We start from the raw sequence: 21,716 nt of genomic DNA on the forward strand, positions 1-21,716 counted from the left end.
AAATGAGAATCAGAAAATAAAGGGTTGAAATATAGTACTTTCATGGGTAGTACAAAAGAAAGCCACATCAAAAACTCACACTAAAATGAAAGAATCAGTCCTCTGGCACTGTTTGGTTTATAAAATGCTATGTTAATTAGATTAACAATGAATGTGTATAATCTGTCCTTATAAATGTCATTTGTATAAGATACATCTTTTTTTTGGGAGGATAATAAAATAATATTTTGAACAGAAGTTCAGAACAATAGAGGTGAAAAATCTCACAAATAAATTACTTTCTAATTTTATTTAGAAAAGTTGTGGAAGAATATATACCAAACTGTTAACAGTGGTTACCCATAGGAAGAAGAATGAGATTGGGATAGGGAATAGGGAAACGGTGAAGGGGAACTTCCATTTTTTTATTTGGATCATTTGACCTTTTTATAGCAAAGATATATTCAGGTATCACTCATATGATTTTAAACTATTTTTAAAACATAAAATATTAAGTAAAAAGTACTTAAATGTTATTTAAAATGTAATGTATTTCAGGTAAAGCAATGAAAAAATGGGTCGAATCCATCACTAAAATAATCCAAAGGAAAAAAATTGCAAGAGACAATGGACCAGGTCATAATATTACATTTCAGAGTTCACCTCCCACAGTTGAGTGGCATATAAGCAGACCTGGGCACATAGAGACTTTTGACCTGCTCACCTTACACCCAATAGAAATTGCTCGACAACTCACTTTACTTGAATCAGATCTATATCGGTATGTAATTTGACATTCAAGTTGAAAAATCATTTCAAAGAACTTAATTTTTTTAATAAATACTGGTTTCTGTCCTATAGGACTGGAATAAGACATAAATGAGGTCGTACATGAAGTGTCTAGTAATCAGGCCTGATGGATAGAAAGCTCCTCTTTTTTTCGCTCCCTGATCCTCCTTGATCTGTCTGGATTTTCAGCTCTCTCCGTCTGCAATCACCCTTAGTTGGTAAAGCTAGGTTCAAATCCTGGATTTACCAATTGCTGGCTTGGTATCCTTGGTCAACTTTAACATTCTTGTGTAACTTTTATCTCTCTGCCCCTTAGTTTCCTCAAGAGTAAAATGGGGCTTATGATAGTACCTACTCCTGGGGCTGCTGTGAGGTTTAAAATAGTCAGTATATATACAGTGCTTAGTACATTGTCCAGAACAAAGTAAGGGCTCAATAATTGTTAGCTACTGCTGTTGTAGTTGTGAACTTAAATCACGGCCTTTTTTCTATATGGATATAACCACTCTCTCAAAAAATGTCTGTTTCTAGTTTTGAATGAGGACTATTTAGAATTTAAACTATTTATTTTTTAATAACTAAATGGAAAAAAGGAGCTAAATTTATAGATCTCCTCCCACCAAAGATCATAACTATTCTCAAAAATCAGTGTTAGAATCTAATTTCATTTATTTCCCAGGACCCTTTTGTGGTAGGGTTTTTCTCCCCCTCCTTTAGAGGAAAAACAAAAGATTTATGAATTACAATGATTACTATACTCTCATTGGACTGGTTATTATAACAGATATCACTATTTAAAAGAACTATCCCAAACTACTTGGTCACTCTAGTTTGTTAAATAATATTTATAAGTGCTGGAGAAATTCCAGCCTTGCCCAAAGCAAAATGCTACTATAAAGCAATAATAAAAGTACATAAGTATATGCATAAAATATTTTTTAAATCTATAGAGAAAGATGCATAATTATAATTTTTTTGTTATACCTTGTTTTCATAAACCTTTCTGTTGGTATAAGAGGAAAGTTTATATGGGAGTTTAGTTTTATTTATCTCATTTACTTAATAAAACAATATATAAGAGGGGAAAGTATCATGTAGAATTATGTCTTGATGATTTTAGAGCTGTACAGCCATCAGAATTAGTTGGAAGTGTGTGGACAAAAGAAGACAAAGAAATTAATTCTCCTAATCTTCTGAAAATGATCCGGCACACCACTAATCTCACTTTGTGGTTTGAGAAGTAAGTATTACTGACATTCTTACATTTCATAGCAGTCAGCTATGTTATGAATTTCAGTGCAATTCTATTTCTATATGTCTCATATCTTTTTTTGTTCCCTATCCCTCCTTTCTTTTGCACTGAGTATTTTTCTGATGTAGCATTTTAACTTCATTAATGATTTTTTCATTATTTTTTTGAGTTATTTTTTAGTGGTTGCTTTAGGGTTTACCATATACATCTTATCAGGATCAGCTTCAGATTTATACTAGCTTAATTCCAGTGGTATATTAAAATGTTACTCCTATATAGCTCTATTCCCTTTCCCCCTTTTTTGTGGTATTATTGTAACACACATTACATATAATTAATGATGCAAATCTAATGATACATTGTGATAATTATTGCTTTACCATTGGCCATCATTTTCTTAGTCCATTACAGCTTTGCTCTCACCCGCCTCCTTTGTGAAGTTACTGGCAATATATTGCATTTCTATGTGTTATAGGCCCAGCAGTGCATTACATAACACATTATTTTACACAGTTGCTTTTTAAATCAGTTAAGAGAAGAAATGAGAAAGAAATATGCATTTATAGTGTCTTTTATAATTACCTTTACTGGTGCTCTTTGCATGGATTCATATTACCATCTGGGGTTATTTGCTTTTAGCCTGAAGAACTTCCTTTAAGTGTTTCTTGTACCATGGGTCTGCTAGCAACAAACTCTCTCAGCTTTTGTTTATCTGGGAAAGTATTTATTTTGCCTTCATTTCTGAACGATAGCTCTGTCTTCAAGTTAACTATTTCTTGTGCCAGTTCAAATCTACTATTGAGTCCCTCCAGTAAAATTTTTACTTTATTGTACTTTTCAATTCCACAGTTTCCATTTGGTTCCTTTTATCATTTGTGTCTTTTGTGATACTCTGTTTGATGCACATTGTCATCATACCTTCCTTTACTTTTTTTTTTTTTTGTGAGGAAGATTAGCCCTGAGCTAACATCTGTTGCCAGTCCTCCTCTTTTTGCTGAGAAAGATTGGCCCTGGGCTAACATCTGTGCCCATCTTCCTCTACTTTATATGTGGGACTCCTGCCACATCATGGTTTGATAAGCAGTGCATAGGTCCATGGCAGGAATCTGAACCATGAACCCTGGGCTGCCGAAGCAGAGTGCGCGAACTTAACGACTCTGCCACCCGGCCAGCGCCTACCTTCCTTTACTTTTTAAATCATGCTTCCCTTTAGTTCTGTGAACATATTCGTAATGGCTACTTTGAAATTTTTTTCTGTTAAATCTGACACCTGATCTGTCTCACCAGGCAGTTATTGTTCCCCTCTTTTTTTTTTTCCACTGTACAGGTCATACTTTCCCATTTCTTTCCATGCCTGTAATTTTTTGTTGGAAACTTGACATTTTAGATAATACAGTCATTCGAGAAATGCATCATTAGGTGATTTCATTGTTGTGTGAACATCATACTTAGACAAACCTAAATGGTATGGCCCACTACACACCTAGGCCATCTGGTACTATTCTTATGGGACCACCGTCATAGTTGTATATGTGGTCTATGTTGACCAAAATGTAATTATGCAGTGCATAATTGTATATAAGTGTATATTATAGCAGTTTGTGAGTACTGCCTCTCCTACCCCCCAAGCCTTGTTATTGTTATTGCTTATTTATTTGTTTAGTGACTGGCTGGATTATTTTAGTGACCCCCCCGCCCCCCCCACCCCTGTACCTGATGTTAATCTTCTGGGAGCTACAGATTTGTGTACGCACAGTCACCATAAGAAGGCAGTAGAATAGGTACAACTTTCTTTCACTCCTTTCTTGACCACACCCAGCTGTTAAACTCTGCTAATTGTCAGCTGATGGCTCTGTTGTTTTCAACAATTCCCTGGTGGCATAAATTGCTTTACAAACTAATTCAATCAAATTGTGACTCCTTTGAAGGAATGGTTTCTGAGATCTCTGATATTTGTTCTGACTCTAGAAGGGCTCATCCCAACTGTCCTATTCCCTGGTTCTCTCTTGCAAACATCTAGGCTGTATCTTCATTAGATCCATGAATCTCCCAATTGCCTTTCACACAGCCTTCACTGTTCTTGAGAGGGCCCTTAGGTTTAAACTTCTCCACACTTTGTTGCAAATGATAAGAGATTAGGAGCTATCTGTTTGAGCCTGGACTCTGGAGCTGGGGACAATAGTCAACTTCTCTCTGAGTGACATTCCTGCTCTAGGAGCTGAGTGCTTGATAGGGGGTGGGGTGTGTGTGTTTGTGTGTGTGTGTGTGTGCACGCACACGCACGCACGGTCCTTGGCTTGTTTCCCCTGGCATGGAACCACTGCCTCAGGAACCAGGGAGTGGCTGTCTTCCAAGTATTCTCAGTATGGCCCATTCAAGGTAGAGCCTCTGTTCCACATAGGAGTTAGGCAGAAGAATGGAGTCCCCATTTCTCAGCTGTACTCACCCGGGACTTAACCCCAGCAACTGGCAGCTGAAGTTCTCCTCCTCCAGGAAAGAAAGCCCTCCAGCTGGGAGCTGGGTGGATAGGGAGGCCTGTGTTCTTTGCCGCAGCAGTCTGGAGTAGACTACCCACCCCCTTTACCCCCTCAGAGGTTCTCTGGGAGGAAGGAGGGAGGGAGCAGTCTTGGTTCAAATACCACAGACTCTTGCATCTCTTACTGAATTTTTATGGATTTTCCTGAATAGATGGTTCTTCATTTGGCATTTGCTCTCAGGGCCATTTCCAGAGACTTTAAATGTGTGTGTGTGTGTGTGTGTGTGTATGATTTCCTCATTGTATGACTATCATAGAGTGTACTTACACAAACTTAGATGCTATAGCATATATATATGTGTGTGTGTGTGTGTGTATATGTATATATGTGTATTTATATATATATATATATATATATAAATAAAATTTTCACCAATTTCACTGAGGAGTGGGTAAGCAGAGTTCCTTAACACTGTCTTGTCAGAAGTCCAGAATCTCAATGCAATTTTATAGGTGGGGCCAGAGATAGGCGTTTTATGTATTGGCCATATTTTTTCCTGAGTAAATACAATATGATTACTTGACTAATATTTTATAAGGGTAATATGAGGTTTCCACAGATCATATTGGGATTATCAGAACAAGAGACCAGTGACATTAGGGAATGGCCGAGGCAGAATGAGGCACATGTGGATAAAAACCTGAGGCAGAAATGTGGATAAAGACATGAAAGCAATTTCTAAAGAGAAATAAGCATTCCAAGTTATTTAAAAGTTAGGACTTCCTTTTATTTATGTTATCACTTCTTAGCCTCTAAAAAGTAAAAATTTAGAATTTGCCCTCTAAATGTTGCTTCCTCATTTCTTCATTATCAAGTTAAATAACTATACTTCAGTATGCAGAAGCCTTTTTCTCGCATAATAATTAAAACTTATGTCTGAAAAGAGGAAACATAACTGATAAGACATACGGACCATTTTCATTTCTGTCCTATTTTTAATAGATTACCAAGAAGAAGGCTATTTCCTGCTCTTTTCCTTTTCCTTTTCTTTGTTTAATTGTGGAAAGAATACAAGACGAGATCTACCCACTTAACAGATTTTTGTAATGTACAATACAGTATTGTTATTTATAGGCATAATGTTATACGGCAAATCTCTAGAAGTTATTCATCTTGCATAACGGAAATTTTATACATGTTGATTAGCAGGTCCCCATTTCTGTACCCCTCCCCCTAGCCCTTGGCAAACACCATTCTATTCTTTGCTTCTGTGAGCTTGACTATTTTAGATACCTCATATATGTAAAATCATGCAGTATTTGTCCTGCAATGGACTTATTTCACTTGGCCTAATGTCCTCAAAATTCATCCATGTTGTCACATATTGCAGGATTTCCTTCTTTTTAAAGGCTGAATAATAAATATACCACATTTTCTTTATCTGTTCATCCATAGATGGACATTTAGGTTGTTTCCACATCTTAGCTATTGTAAATAGTGCTGCAGTCAACGTGGGAGTGCTAATATTTCTTTGAGATCCTGATTTCAATACTTTTTGATAAATACCCAGAAGTGACATTGCTGGGTCATATGATAGTTCTATTTTTAATTTTTTGAGGAACCCCTATACTGTTTTCCATAGCAGCTACATCATTTTCCATTCCCATTGACAGTGTACAAGGGTTCCAATTTCTGCCTTTTCAACGTGAGAGGTTTTTGTTCATTTGCCACATTGGTTCTTGGCCATGGATATGCATTAGAATTGGGGTCACCTATGGATAAATCACCCCAGACTTACCTGGTTTTTATAAAAGCTTCACAGGTGATCTCAGTTTGTACACCTAGTTAATATCAACTGAAATAGTTAAATAAAAGATATACATAAATTATACTTGTATAATAAACGTATAATACACGTTTTTAAATGTCCAACTAACTAGCTAGCTGGAATATGATATATTTGTAGAGCTCTACCTAATGCTTTAAACACATAAACACGTTATGTTTAATTTGATAATAAGGCAAATTTATTTTGATAGTTTTGCAATGTTTTTTTTCTTAGTGTCAGATCAGCCTCATCCGAGAAGAATACAATCTGCAACTTTATATTTTTTAAAATGTTTAATATTGATTTATATTTATTTTTCCCATTTATGTATTCAATTTTTCTTAGATTATGTGTTTAATGTTACATTATTGACAACCAAGTTTAAAATGTCTTTTTCTTTACTGATAAGTGATTAGAAATAAAAAATTCTCTCAAATAGTAGAAATAGATACTCACTGAGGAATTTTCTTTTTTTGAGCATAGTAGGCTTCCTTTTAGCTGTTTACTGGGATATATATGCTTTCCAAGGATTCTTTGTATTTAAATATAAGGTGCTTTTGTTTTCATTGACTTTTTTTTCTTTCTAAGTAATATTCTTAATTGTGGTAAAATACTGGCATTGACTTTTTAACATTACAATCCTTATCTGAAGAGCTGTTCCTAGAAATGTAGCTAATTATTTCTACATATCAACGAAAGATATTAAACATTAATCACTAAAATCTTGCAATTAGGTGAAGAATAAAAGGCACAGAATTCTTGAATTCTAGAATAAATTCCCCTAGAACACACCCGCATTCCAAAGACCAACATACATTCAACAAGAAGTTAGACTCACCAGTTAATTCTAATGCTGAGAGAGGATGCATCAAATACAATAGGAAAATGATTGACTGGTTAACTGTACCAGTCTGGAAAACAGTGAAGAGTAGCGTGCATGACTGTGAAGGCACTGCATTATCTTCCAGTCCTCTACTATTTACCTGAATATATATTCTCTATAGTTACACTATAGAAAGCCCCCACTCTACATTATTGTATTTACTAAATTTTTAAAATCATATCTTTGTTGGGAAAACTCCAAATTTTTTAATTCAATTTTGTCTTTGATTCCCAGATGTATTGTAGAAACTGAAAACTTAGAAGAAAGAGTAGCTGTTGTGAGTCGAATAATTGAGATTCTGCAAGTCTTTCAGGAGCTGAACAACTTCAATGGTGTCCTTGAGGTTGTCAGTGCTATGAACTCATCACCTGTTTACAGACTAGACCACACGTTTGAGGTAGGTTTGTATAGGTGTTTTTAAAATGAACTTCCATTCCCTGTTCTAAGAATCAGGATTTTAACAGTTATGATCTTTAATTTTAGGTGCCTCACTTGTCTTTTCAGTAACAGTTTAAAAGATGGAGTTATCTAAATTTTGTATTGAATTGGTTTCTCTTTTTAAATTAGGTATTCTTATTAAAATACATTCACAGGTCCTAGCCTAAGTTAGAAGAAAAAACTTTCAGCACTCAATCTGTAATATATAATGTACAACCAAATGCTTGTATAATTGTATAAGGAGTGACAAGATAAACTAGATGACACACACACACTTCTTTAAAATTTGTACTCGAGTCCATGAAGATAGTTTCTTTGAGGCAGTATTAATCATTCTTAGAATCAAACTGATACTGTTGTGCTTGGGCTTTACTCTTAGCCTGGCATTTTTTGGCAAAACCTGTGATTCCTTTTGTAAACTTATGCTGCCTAAATATTATTTTTTTCTTGTAGCAAATACCAAGTCGCCAAAAGAAAATTTTAGAAGAAGCTCATGAATTAAGTGAAGATCACTATAAGAAATATTTGGCAAAACTCAGGTCTATTAATCCACCATGTGTGCCTTTCTTTGGTGAGCATTTCTTCTTGAATTTTGTGTTTCTGGATAAAACAAGACACTTATTTCATTAAATGAGTGAGTATACACATGTGTAATATGCCAGCAGAAAATACTTATTTAACAAGTATTATTTAGTACCTGAATCCCTTTATAATTTTTCTCTGTTAGGACCTTTTCAGATCAAGCCTGATATACACATTCTACTTTTTATTTCCACCTTGGGCAGCCATTCTATATTATATAATGCTTACTTGTGTTTTTGTATTCATAGAAATCTTTTTTATTAAATTGTAATAAATCCAAACGCTCTACAGAAGAGGCATGGCCATACTCATCTATATTTATAATCATGTTTCTTATAAACAGTCTCACGTGGATAAAAATCGTAGTTGATGTGCCTTTGGGCCCACACCTTCAGCACATCAAAATTTTAATCTCTTGACTTACCCTTTTTGCTTTCCCTTCTGCACCAGAGGAAGGAAGTGCCTTTTTCTTCCTTTTAAGACTGAAACATCTACCATCTGAATCTTCTCCCTTCCTGTAGGTTCCTCTATCTTATTCCATCATGTATTTCCTGTATTTCATATCTTCAGTATCTCTCTCACACTGGTTTCTTTTCTCTGCCTGTGTGTGTCTCTAATGATTCTTCCTCTGAACCCCTACAAAAATTATGATCTCTAATACACATCTGGCATTTAGTCTTTTTAGTATGTGATATATTTTCTTCTAGCCTTTTCCTTATTTATATATTTTCTGTGTAGCTTCAAGTTATACTGTACATATTGTTATGTCCTGATATTTTTTCAGTTAACATCATATTTTCCCACATTTTTTGTTCATGCTTCATAACCAACCACTTTTTTATTTACTTCTAATCTTTTTGCTATGCACATTGTATATAGTTGTAATTGTATGACATGTATACATTATTTACTTTTTTCACTTATCATATCTTAAATATATTGTCATGTTTTATTAGTCTCCATAATTATCATTTGTAATGGCTGCATAATATTCCATAAAGTTGATATGACAATTTATTTAACTAGTACCCTGTGTTGGACACATACATTGGTTCCAGTCCTTTTGCTTTCCTAAATAATGTTATAATGAATATCTTCATATTTATACCTTTTTTCCTATATTTGAGAATATTTTCTTGAAATAATCAGAAGAGGAATTACATAAGTTCACAGGTGTCAGTTTTTTGTCAATATGTGACTCTTGATACATGTTGCCAAGTTGTTTTCTGAAAGATATTTATGCTCATTTATTATTTAATATTAGTATTTTAATATTATATTATAACATATAATATGAAATATTTGTTTAGTCCTTACTCATTTATTCATCAGAAGTGTATGAGAAGCACATTTCATCCCATTATTTCTAATTTTGGGTACTTTTTTTTTAAAATTTTTTCATTTCTATTATTTTCACAGATAAAAATTACTACCTATTAGTTGTATTAATCTTCATTCTTTGATTATTGTGGACATTTTCTCATACATTTGTTTAATATTTGCATTCTCTCTTGTCCATGTGCTTTTTTATATCTGCTGCAAATAATTTACCAATATGCCTTTTAGTTTTCGTTCTTTGACATATAGTATTTTTACATTCTATAATCTCTCCATCTTTCCCATTATGATTTCTATTATTTCTAACCTTAGAAAGTTCTTCCAGTTTAGTAATTTAATATTCAATCATATTTTCTTCTAGTTTTATGATTTCCCTTTTAACATTATATTTAACTCTTTAGTCAAATTGAAGTCTCTTTTAGATACCATATGAAATATTCAAATTTATTTCTTCACCAAATTGTTTATTTCTTGATCCACGTTTGTTGATTATTTCTTCTTTATCCCCATTTATATATGGTACCTCCTTCTTTAATAAATATTGTTTCCCATTAACTTCTTATACTAAGGCCCAGTTTTCAAGATTGGCACTTTATAAAAGTAATTCTCAACTGGGGGCAATTTTTGCCCCCCAGGGAACATTTAGCAATGTCTGTTGTTCTAATTGGGAGATGCTAGAGGCATCTAGTGGGTAGAGGACAGGAATGTTGCTAACATCCTCCAATGCACAGGACAGCCTCCACAACAAAGAATTATCCAATCCAAAAGGTCAGTAGTACCAAGGCTGAGAAACCCTACTTTATAATGTTTTCATATATAATAAAGGTTGGTTCTTTAATATTTCTTCAGAATTTGCCAATTCTGTCTTTATTTTTCCAAAGGAACTTTATAATTTGGGGGGAGGGTAATTCCCCAAAATACAGTTGGAACAATCTATCAATTAATTTGGAAAGAACATTTATGATATTTAGCTTTTTCCTAGGTATTTTTGGTTCTGAATGGTATTCATTTTTTAATAGTCACTTAGCCTTAATTCCAAGAATTTTTTTTCAATTTGCTTCATCTCCACTCTTGCTTTCCTTTCATTTTAGAATTGACTACATGTTTCTTGCATCCTGGTCTATTCTCCAAATGCTTTCTCTTCTATTCTGAAATAATATGCTTCTTTCATTCATTCAGAAACATCTGTTGCATTCCTCTATGTGCCAGGCCCAGGGCTAGGTGTTGAGAATAGAGAGACAAATAAAATATAGTTTCACCCTCAATAAGCTCCCTTGAAAGAGCAAAAAAATAAATTACATTACCATGTAGTAAATATAATAGTGTGTTGTGGAAATCTGTAAATTGAAGTGTGAACAAAGTGCTATTGGAACCTAGAACCCTGAGCAGCCACTTTTTCCTGGAAAGATTGGGAAAGGTGTCAGCAAAAAGGCGAAACCTCACCCGTCTTCATTATTTATGTCATAATGCTCTGCTTTCCTTCTCCCTAGAACAGCTGACTCCAGAGTAGGGTAGGTAAAATGATCTATGGGAAAAAATAAGCTTGAACAGTATATAACATTCAGGTCTATGTATATATTTGTACTACATTTTTTTATTCTAAAACTATATATTGAGGATGCGTGCTTAAACATTTTTTACTGATAGTGTATGATCAAAGTTTAGAGACCACCTCTTTGTTCATTTGTTCTTCTTTTAACTAGCCACTAATTTGTCATGAAATAATTTCCAAATTTTATCCTGAGCTCTCCCAAAGTGCTGCTCGTAAGCATTTTCACAATTTCATTCAAGTGTACTTTTAACACCTACAACATCCCATAACTTATTATCCCCCATGTTCCCAGTGTTAGTCATTATACCACCACCCATTCAGTCACCCAAGCACAAAGCTGAGAGTCTTCATTCCTACTGCCCCCACCCTCTGCCCAAGCCAGGTAATCAGTTCTTGTGGAGTCTACCTCTTAAATATTTATGCACTCCACTCTATCCCCGTAGCCCCTAAGATAGCTCTCATCATCTCACCAGGACCGCTTTTCTCCTGTTAACTGATCTTCCTGCTTGTAGTCTTAACTCCTAACCCATCTGGCATCACAGTACAGCCAGAGTAATCCTTCTAGAATGCAAAGATGCTAATAATCTCCTAATTACTACTGGATAAAAGTTAAGCTCTTTAACAAAAGGTTCTTTATGGCCCAGTCCAGGTGCTACTACCCACAAACTCTTCACAGTTGGGCCATCAATTTGTGACCAGTATAGAAAGTTGATTTTGGCTGTCATTAAATATGTGTACTGTTTTGGACAAGTTTGTCAGACTGAACATTGAGCTAAGTGGATCATGCAACTTAGTGTAGAGAAGAATGTAATTGGCTACAAGTAAAAAAGCCAAGTGACCGGCAGAAATGGAAAGTAAAAGAGCCTGTGTAGGCTACCATGGTCTAGTAGCCTACTACACCACATGGTAAATCTGTCTTATGAACATATAGTCAAGAGTGGCCTAGGTGCTAACAAATAGCCAAGTAACTAATACGCTTAATAACTGGATACTTTTTAGAACCAAACAGGCATTGATGTCTATCATGTTTCATTGCTGACTTGTTCACTATTGATTTTGACTCATTTAACCTTTTCAAGAATGTGGCCAAAAATTCTAGTATTTAAAAGTATGCCTCTACTACAAAAGTGTTTAAAACCACTAGTCTATCATTAGAACTAAAGTGCCTGTTACTTTGTTGATTCTCTTCCCCATCCGATGCACAACCTGCAGTGGTGGCGAAGGGGTTAGAACTACTGATCCCTTGCCTGTGTCTATCCTCACATCCTGCCACTCTTCCTTCACACCAAACCCCTATGGTCTAGCCATACCAAACAACATGCTATCTCTAAGTATGCCTTCCAAGCTTCATCACAGACCAGTGCCTTCGTACACACTGCTTCTTTGCTTAGAATACCCTTCCATCTTATTCTACTCATTAAAATTCTATTCATTTTTTTGAGACTTATTTTAAGCACCACCTCATCTGTGATGCTTTTTCTACTCCCACCAGCTCAAGGCAGAGTTAGGCACACCCTCTGTGCTCTCATAGCATTTTAGGCATTACTTACCAAATTGTACTGTAGTAGCCCACATTCAAAGCTCTGAATTCCTGACGTCAGGGACTGTGTCTCTTGTTCATCTTTGTGTCTGCAGTACCTAATGCAGTGCTTGCCATACAGCAGAGACTCAGTACGTGTGTATTGAGTGAACAAACTCAGATTTTCCCCAAAGCAGCATAGTCAGTACTTTAGGGCAAAAGGCAGAAGCATAAGAGAACAGGTCAAGAATAGCAACAACAGCACCAACCATCACAACCATAGCTAATTAAGCATTTACTTTTGTCAGGCCCTATTCTAAGCCTATACATAAATTTACTCATTTATTTCTCACAGCAACCCTGCTATCCTCATTTTATAGATAAGAAAACCAAGGCACAGAGAGGCTAAGCAACTGGCACCGATCACACAAGTAGAAAGCAGCAGAGCTGGCTCTAGAACTTTTATGTAGAACAGAAAGGAACTAAAGTGCTCCTGGCACCAGAGCACTGTGTAAAGCACTGAAGTGCCTGTTAATTTGTTCATTCTCCTCATCTGGTGCACAACCTGCAGTGATGGGGAACAAGAGCTCAATTACCAGGCTGCCACTAATTCTAGAAGTACTAAAGACCAGAATATACATAAATTATGTGCAGTCCCGTGTTTGACAGGCTTGCAAATCCTTGCACATTTCCGTGAGTAAGCCTATCCAAACAGTACTACCTCTGAATTACAAATCCTAACAACTTCTTGTGGGGCCTTAAGAGCTGAGTAAGCAGAAAATGTGATCCTCTGAATTCCCCTTTTGCCAAAAATATGTGTTATTAGTGACAGGTTATTCTTAGAGTTCCTTTAACAAAACCATGACTTAATGTCAAATAACATGTTGTTTGAGGGTATGGAAAGTTGGTTATTCCTCCTGAAAAATCTATTAGTTTTGTTAAACTTGGTCTCCCTTTTTCTTGGGTATTTATAAACTTAAATCTGTCACAGAAGAATTTGATACTTATAAAAATTTTTCTCTTGATATTCACTTAGCTGCTTGTTTTTCATAGACTGGGAATCATTGCCTTCATTCTTTGGTTGTGGTGGTTGAGATGGTACAATGTAATATGCCTGCAATTACTGAGAAAGAGAAAAACTAGCTTTTCCTTCTTTATCCTTGAAATAATTTCATTATGTCTTCCAGGAATTTATCTAACTAATATCTTGAAAACAGAAGAAGGCAACCCTGAGGTTCTAAAAAGGCATGGAAAAGAGCTTATAAACTTTAGCAAAAGGAGGAAAGTAGCAGAAATTACAGGAGAGATCCAGCAGTACCAAAATCAGCCTTATTGTTTACGAGTAGAATCAGATATCAAAGTAAGTTGAATTATTTGAGGATACATATTTCTGATTAAGTTTATAAACCACTTGATGAAAAGCAGGTTTATTTCACAGAAGAGAAAAAGGAAAATAAAATAAAGAATTCAAATTTTCTTATGTTAAATATTTTCTTAAATTATTTTCATGACTTTCAAACTGAATTAAAAATAATATTAATAATTGTTTATTTCTTTGCATTTGTTTTAGAGGTTCTTTGAAAACTTGAATCCAATGGGAAATAGCATGGAAAAAGAATTTACAGATTATCTTTTCAACAAGTCCCTAGAAATAGAACCACGAAATCCTAAGCCTCTCCCAAGATTTGTAAGCATTCATACATTTGTTTCTTTTACACTTATATATATTTTGCAGTTGTCATCTATATCTGGTGATGTCATCACTACCATATGTGTTATACAGATTAGTTTTCTGTAAAGGTGTTCTGGGGTGAAGTGCACGTGTGATGGATAAAAGTAATGAATAAGTGCTTAATAAGTATGTTCAGGAATATCCCACTTGGTTCCAAATAAATGAGCATTAATATTAATCTGAATAAACCCTATGATAGATGAAGAAATTGGGCAAATATGTAAGTTTTTATTTTTTTAAAACAAAGAAATGTTATTCAAAATTTATTTTAAGGGCAAGAAATTTGATTAATTTATTCTAATTCACTTATATTAAATATATGTACTTATGACTTTTTTAAAGTAATAACTTATTAGAACTTTTAACCATGAATCATTAGCCATAAAAATAACAGGTTTGGCTAAAGATACTTTTTTTGGGAAAATAAAGTTTTCATTGTTTTTTATTACTTGCCAATGCCTGGTCAAACTTATGTAGAGTATTATCACCTCATTGATCTGAGTATAATCTCTCTTATTCATAAGAAAGTCAAGATTCAAGAAGTAAACATAAATGGCTTCTGAGTAGCCAAGATAAATCTCATGTCTGTGAACTAAAGCTTATGCAATTACCTCACAAGAAAATGTCTCAAGGCCTAAAACAGTTTTTTAAAAGATAGATTAAAAACAGCAAATTGGAAATACCTATATAGTCTGTTCCAATGAGGTGTGCTGATATCACTGAGAAATGATCACTCTGTAAGAAAATTCCATAAAACTAACACACACACTGATGAAAACTCAGGCAACTTAATGCATTTGTAAATAGCTCAAATGATCCTGATGGCATCACTGTATTACATAGTAAGGTATCATAATTCATAATAATGATCCTGGCTTTGCAGCAATGTTAAATTAGCTCAACATAGTCTGTTTAAAAAGCCAGAGAAATGTACAACATATCTTGGAAAGATTTCCATTCAAAAATATTAGAATAACAAATACTCTAGTATTTACAGGACTAAGACTCAGTTATTTAAAGAAATTCATTCCCTAATAATTTAGATAGCCGAGGCTTTATGGAAATGGGATATTAATGCTTTAACTTGGACACTTTGATTTGAATCATTATGTAACTTCTTATTAGTGGTTTATGGTTTTCCTAGATATTAGTTGAATTTTACCAGGCATATATAGAAAAACCTTCCTTTCTATTATGGTGTTGTAAGTATTGTGTTTCTTTTGTATGTCTACAGCCAAAAAAATATAGCTATCCCTTAAAATCTCCTGGTGTTCGTCCATCAAACCCAAGACCAGGTACCATGAGACATCCCACACCTCTGCAGCAGGAGCCAAGGAAAATTAGTTATAGTAGGATCCCTGAGAGTGAAACAGAAAGTACAGCATCTGCGCCAAATTCTCCAAGAACACCGTTAACACCTCCTCCTGCTTCTGGTGCTTCTAGTACCACAGATGTTTGCAGCGTATTTGATTCTGATCATTCGAGCCCTTTTCACTCAAGTAGGTGCTAAAATTTTAAGTGTTTTAAAATAATTGTTAGTATTGTATGTGCTAAAGGTAAAAAAGAATCTGTATAATTTTTCTATTTTTTTCTAAATTTGTAGACAAATCAAATATCATTTCAAAAGATATTATTGTAAAAATATAAAACATTCTAAACTCCAGCAACTTATAATTTTAAAAAATCTGTTAAAAAGCTCTCTTTAAATTTATTATACTTTACTGAAAGGCTTGGTGATCAAATTGGTAATTTAAACTTCATTTGAGCATTTGTTTTCAATGGGTGAATTTAAAATGCATCCCTAATATCCAGAGGAAACAAAGATAACTCCTAAAATCTGCAAGGAATGTCGGTCTGATGTTTTAAATGCTGCCTCCAAAATTATTATATTTGAATACTGGTCAGAGTACATCATTCCCCTCCCACCAAAACTCTGTAGTTTCTAATTTTGCAGTGTATCAAATTCAAACTCCTACTTAACCCTTTCTCAGTCTGTGCCATCCAGCAGATGGTATATGGTGCCTGCTAATACACTGCCTATGCTTTCAAGCCCAGCCACAAAAATCTTACAAATTGCATACTATTGCTCATCCCTTTCTTATTTCTAGATCAGTGCTGTCCAGTAGAAATATCATGTGAGCCACATGTGTAACTTTAAATGTTCTATAGCCACATTAAAAAAAGCAAAAATAATTAGGTGAAATTAATTTTAATAATATATTTTATTTAACCCAGTATATGCAAAATATTGTCATTCCAACATGAAATTAATATAAAAATTAATGAGATATTTTACATTCTCTTTTTTGTTCTAAATCTTCAAAATCCGGTATGCATTTTACAGTTACAGTACATCTCAATTCGGACTAGCCACATTCAAATGCTTAATAACCACATGTGGCTAGTGGCTACCAAACGGCACAGCTCAGCCCTAGCCCTTTGAAGAGGCTACCTTTAATATCTGGATCACCCTGCTTCCATTAATTTCCTAATCAATTTCATGTGGAACCTTAAAGGTCTACTAAGAACACCTTTTTTCATTTGTTCATTATTAAATCAAAACTTAAATCCAATCGCCTGTAACCCCCTCACAACCACTTCCCCATGCTCTTCCCATTGGCTTTCTTAGCTCAATGTACAAATCAAGATCAACCCTAGTATCTGACAGAACAGAATGCAGTACTGAGAGGCAGCATGACATTACTATGGGGGAGGAGGTTGAGAAGCCTTGCCCTAGGAGTTACGAGTCGAGGTTTATCATCCTGGTCTGCTAGTGAGCTTTCTGGTTTTATAAAAATACTTTTTCTGTGCCTTCTGAGGATCAAACTAGATTTTTAAGGTTTCTTCCAACTCAGAGAATCTAACTTTTTTAACAAAAATCAACTTAAAATTATTCTTTGGAGCTATATTATTTTGAGATGTGGTCCAGAATCTTATTTATTTTTTCCTTTGTTATACATACATTCGTAGTTTGTCTTGTCTTTTTACCACCTGAAGTATACTTATTTTGAGAATTACTACATCTTGCTTTATTTGGCTACTGAGGATTATGGAGTCATGTTACGCACATAGTAAGCTATCAAGATACTTTTGATGATAAGTTCAAATAAACGCCAGGTAAAAAAATTCCCATTTTTTCCTCTCCAACTCATCAACCCCCTAAATTAAGTAACAAAATAAAACCAGCACTTTTTGTAGTATACCTGGTCTAAAATCATTATTTATTCTGACCCATTTAACTGTTTTCAGGGTTTTTTTCCCTAGAGGAGATGGCTAAGGTCTATATTATAAAGATTTCCAAGTAGGTAAATTATTGAAATCACATGAAAGTCATCAATTGCAAATTCTACTTCTCTTAGTTTAAGAAGTAGCTAAACATAAAAGAGGTGGAAAAACAGGAGATAAGCACATTACATTCCCTGCTAGTGCTAAATCTTTAAGTGATTTGTCAAACGGGAGAAGGAGTCATTTTGGAGTGCAGTCCTCTAGATCACTGCTCTGTCATATGTGGAAGTGGAACATTATTAACCTAAATAGCTGGGCGAGTTGAGAAACCATTGTTCCAGGAGTTAGGTTTTGTAATCTTAGCCTGGAGGATTTTCTCAATTTCTCTTTTCTTTGTGATTAAAAAAAAACTCTTATTACTCTTTCTTTTGCTCTTAGTAAAAATTGAAAATAACTGATTTCGAAATCAAATAAACCAGCATAATATAAAACCATTTGTGTGCTCAATTAGTCCTTTACTTAAAACTTATCAGTGGCCTATGTGTATTAAAGGTCCTCATCTGCTTTTGACCCCACTTCTGCTTAACAGATCTGCTAGTGCTGTGGGGGGATCACCAGAATGCCCAACTTGTTACCCACTGTGTTGCCACCAGAATGAATACCTACTTTTTGTGTTTCCCTCAGTGCCTGGCAGGAAAGAGCTGCTGTGCCTACATTCTTAGATTATCTGAAAATATTCCACTCAATATAAAGCAGAATAAAGTTCCATTGCTCCAGTTTTTCAAACACCAAAGTTTGACTAGAATTTTTGATCAGTTATAATAGTACTTGTTTGCTTCTTATAGTTTTTTTCATAATAATTTACTTTAAAACCCATAATTATTCAGCTAATATCTGTTGCATATCTCACTCCTTGCCAAGCACTTATACGTCTGCTCTGGTAAAGCTTGCAGTCTTGCTGAGAGATGAAAAATAATCATAGTCAAAGAAAATCATAGTTAAATGCTTAACCATTGTTAAATGCTATGATTCTTTTTGTACTATGGTTATTTTCCATCTCTCAGTAAGATTGCAAGCTTTACCAGAGGAGGTGTGTAAGTGCTTAGCAAAATGCTAAATGAGTGGTGAAGACATAGATGCTGTAGAAGTTTACACAAAGATGACCATGGAATGGGCAAGAATGGTCATGGAAAGCTTTGCAGTGAAGACAGACGGGAGGAAATTAGCCACCTACTTAGTGCTGCTACACACATCCTCACATTCAGAGTCCTGCTCCACACCTCACCCTGGCCAGATCTGCCTCTAAGTGATGATGACAGTGGCCAGGAAAAGGGGAAGGACCACCCAACTCTCTGCTTTGCTTCTTATGCTATAGCAAGGAGGGGCAGGGGATGAAGTGCTCTTGGTACCTTCCTGTTTGAAAGTTGCCTGGTCATAAAGGAGAACCAAGGTCTGACCTGGTCTGTGTGCTACTTACGAGCTTTAGTTCTGTCCCTTAGTGTAGGGGAAGCTTTGATAAGAAAAGCTGTATTCCAAGCATTTCAAGCTGGATTGCAAGGCTTTTCTTCATAGAAGATTGTTGTAGGTGATTAGTTTCTAATCTCAAATATATTTGCATTTAATGGGCTTTTGTGAGTTTAACAAGTTATTCATGATTTATATAATTTTTTTCTATAGGAAAATGCTTATTCCTATTTCAAGAATGACTCATTTTAAATTGAAGAGTATCTTCAACAGTGGTTTCAACTGTGACTGTACATTATAATCCCCTGGGGAGCTTAAACATCCAGCCCACACTTGAATTAGACTGGCATTGGCACCTGGGCATCAGTATTTTTTAAAAGCTCCCCAGGGGATTCTAATATGCAACCAAGATTGAGAACCACTGATCTGTTTTGTCTGGGATTTGTACTTAACAAATTAATACTACTTTTTTAATGAATTGGATTTCGCTTCTAAGTCACTATCAATAAATTTGTTCAGTACCTAGCTGATTAAAATTTCTAGTATATATTTCTTGATTAGATCATGTATAATTCTAAAAGAGTTTTTTATAGCATTTTCCAGGCAGTGAGACCAAGCAATTAAAGTGACAAATCAGAAAAGTGCCCCAAAGTTACCAAATACATGAATCTAAGCCTGTTGCCGTATATAAATATGATTAAAGCCAAGTCTGTGTCTGCGTGCACAAGTGTGTATGCATAGGTATAATCATTCTTTCTAAAAGCCTGCAGTTTGTAGCTTTCATAAGCTTTGTGTTTTGATTTTATTACTTTATTATACTAAGTGTACTACCATGTTCTTGAGGCTTATCTCCAGAAGGCATATTTACCTCCTTTCCACGAAAAGTGGAAAACATATAAGTAGGTAAACACTAGAGCTGCATATTCCCTTAACCCCTGTTACGTCCTAGGTGCCTAATAAATAGTGAAGAGAATCATTGCCAGAACAACAGCTTCATTTAATATCAAAGTATAAAAATGAATTTTAATCTTTCGAGAGATAGCTTATTAGAATTAGCTGGATTGCTACCCTTAGTTACCATGGCCTCCAAATGAATATCAGTACCTATGGAAAGGAGATAATGGGGGTAGATTATTTGCAATTGGGGCTGTCTGGGAAATAAGACCACTGTATGTATATAAGCAGTCAAATTAGTAGTCTTTCCCACTGAACCTGGAATGTAAAATTATCCTCATTCTGACCAAAGAAGCTGGAAAAAACAATGGTCCAAATTATTTCAGTGATTGCCTATTGTGTAAAAACAAGAGAGAAACCTGAATTTTTAAAAATCAGCTCAGTCTAGTGCTATAGGAATTATTTTAGTATCTTGGATATTATCTGTTCAGTATGTTGGTAATGTGAGGCAGTGTGACATAAATGACTATATTGATTTAGAACCGGTTTAGATCATCTAGCCTTTTGTCTCAGTTTTTCTACTTTAATGCTCTTGTGGCTTTGGCTTTTATGATTTTCATTTTTTTCTTAAAAGAATTAGTATTGCTGAAATTAGACATTCTAAATTTATTAGTGAGGGTCCTATATAAAATGTGTCTAAGCACCAAATTTTACTTGATTTTTTTTTTAAGTGTTCAAGAATATAGAGAGGAAAAAGCTATATCACTTTCCAGCTTGTCTGGTGATATCCAAAGCTATCGTTATTTTGTGATGAGAGTATATGCCCCAAGAACATTTTCAAAGTTATATAATAATAATAGTAGTAAGAAATTCCCTTTTAGTTTTTAATTTATATAACATAAATTTGTTATTTACTACTTATTTCACAAGTTTGAGATTTCAAAATAATCTTTAGTAAATGACATATTTCTATATGTCCAGCTGAATTCTTTGCTTGAATTGGGTTTATACATTTTTAAAAGTCTTACAGTAATATAGAATATTTTAGTTTTCTCCCGAAACCTTTTCATTTAATTCTTATGACATCAAGTAGTGAATCTAGAAGGAATCTTCAAAATTCCCAATATGATGTTAACTCAATTCTTTATTTTTCTGAAAAGTAAGTAGTAATGAGCTTTTACTAAAGACTGTTATACCACTCTTTAAAACTAGAATGACAAAAATAACATTTTTATCATAAATAAATTTTTACAGATGAGTTGACTATATCAATGAAAGAAAAATCTACTTTTTCTTGTTTCCTTTCACAGGCAGCGATACCGTCTTTATCCAAGTTACACTGCCCCATGGCCCAAGTTAGTATATATGGTTTAAGACTCATAATTCTCGCTTTGGCTTTAAAAATTAAACCAAGTGTGGTGTAACCTTTCCTGCTAAAATTCTTCCTGGGATGTTAAGACCTGGGTCTTAACATCCTACAGCGTTGGTACCTTGCTTGCAACATCTTAGAAGTGAGGCCTTCACTTGTGCTATCTTTTGATCATAAATGATTTGCTTAAACTTATATACTTTTTGTAAAAACCTTTTTTCTCTTTTATATGAACATTATTATATGAGTGGTTTCCACATTTAACCATTTCTCTTTTCCAACTATAGAGTTCTAAATATATTTTAATGCTCAACTTTAAAAAAAAAAGCAAGAGCATGCATGCGCATATGGGAATGCTGGCAGCTACATGCAGTGTCTAAACCACAAAATACACT

General features: G+C 34.5%; 1 protein-coding gene across 3 annotated transcripts in view; it reads left to right on the top strand.

The window, feature by feature from the left end:
• Positions 1–21,716, top strand: part of SOS1 (SOS Ras/Rac guanine nucleotide exchange factor 1) — a 171,837-nt gene that overhangs the window by 142,780 nt on the left and 7,341 nt on the right. For 2 of the 3 annotated variants that reach the window (XM_087436858.1, XM_004436726.3), the window contains 8 exons: positions 538–760; positions 1,889–2,008; positions 7,443–7,605; positions 8,100–8,217; positions 13,825–13,997; positions 14,208–14,324; positions 15,604–15,868; positions 21,263–21,307. In XM_087436858.1, the coding sequence (XP_087292984.1) occupies positions 538–760; positions 1,889–2,008; positions 7,443–7,605; positions 8,100–8,217; positions 13,825–13,997; positions 14,208–14,324; positions 15,604–15,868; positions 21,263–21,307 (1,224 nt within the window). The remainder of the gene's footprint in view (positions 1–537; positions 761–1,888; positions 2,009–7,442; positions 7,606–8,099; positions 8,218–13,824; positions 13,998–14,207; positions 14,325–15,603; positions 15,869–21,262; positions 21,308–21,716) is intronic. The other variant, XM_014792346.2, reaches the window with a different exon arrangement.

Source organism: Ceratotherium simum, chromosome 11, assembly GCF_057802395.1.
Source record: "Ceratotherium simum simum isolate JZ-2026a chromosome 11, ASM5780239v1, whole genome shotgun sequence".
NCBI lineage: Eukaryota > Metazoa > Chordata > Mammalia > Perissodactyla > Rhinocerotidae > Ceratotherium > Ceratotherium simum.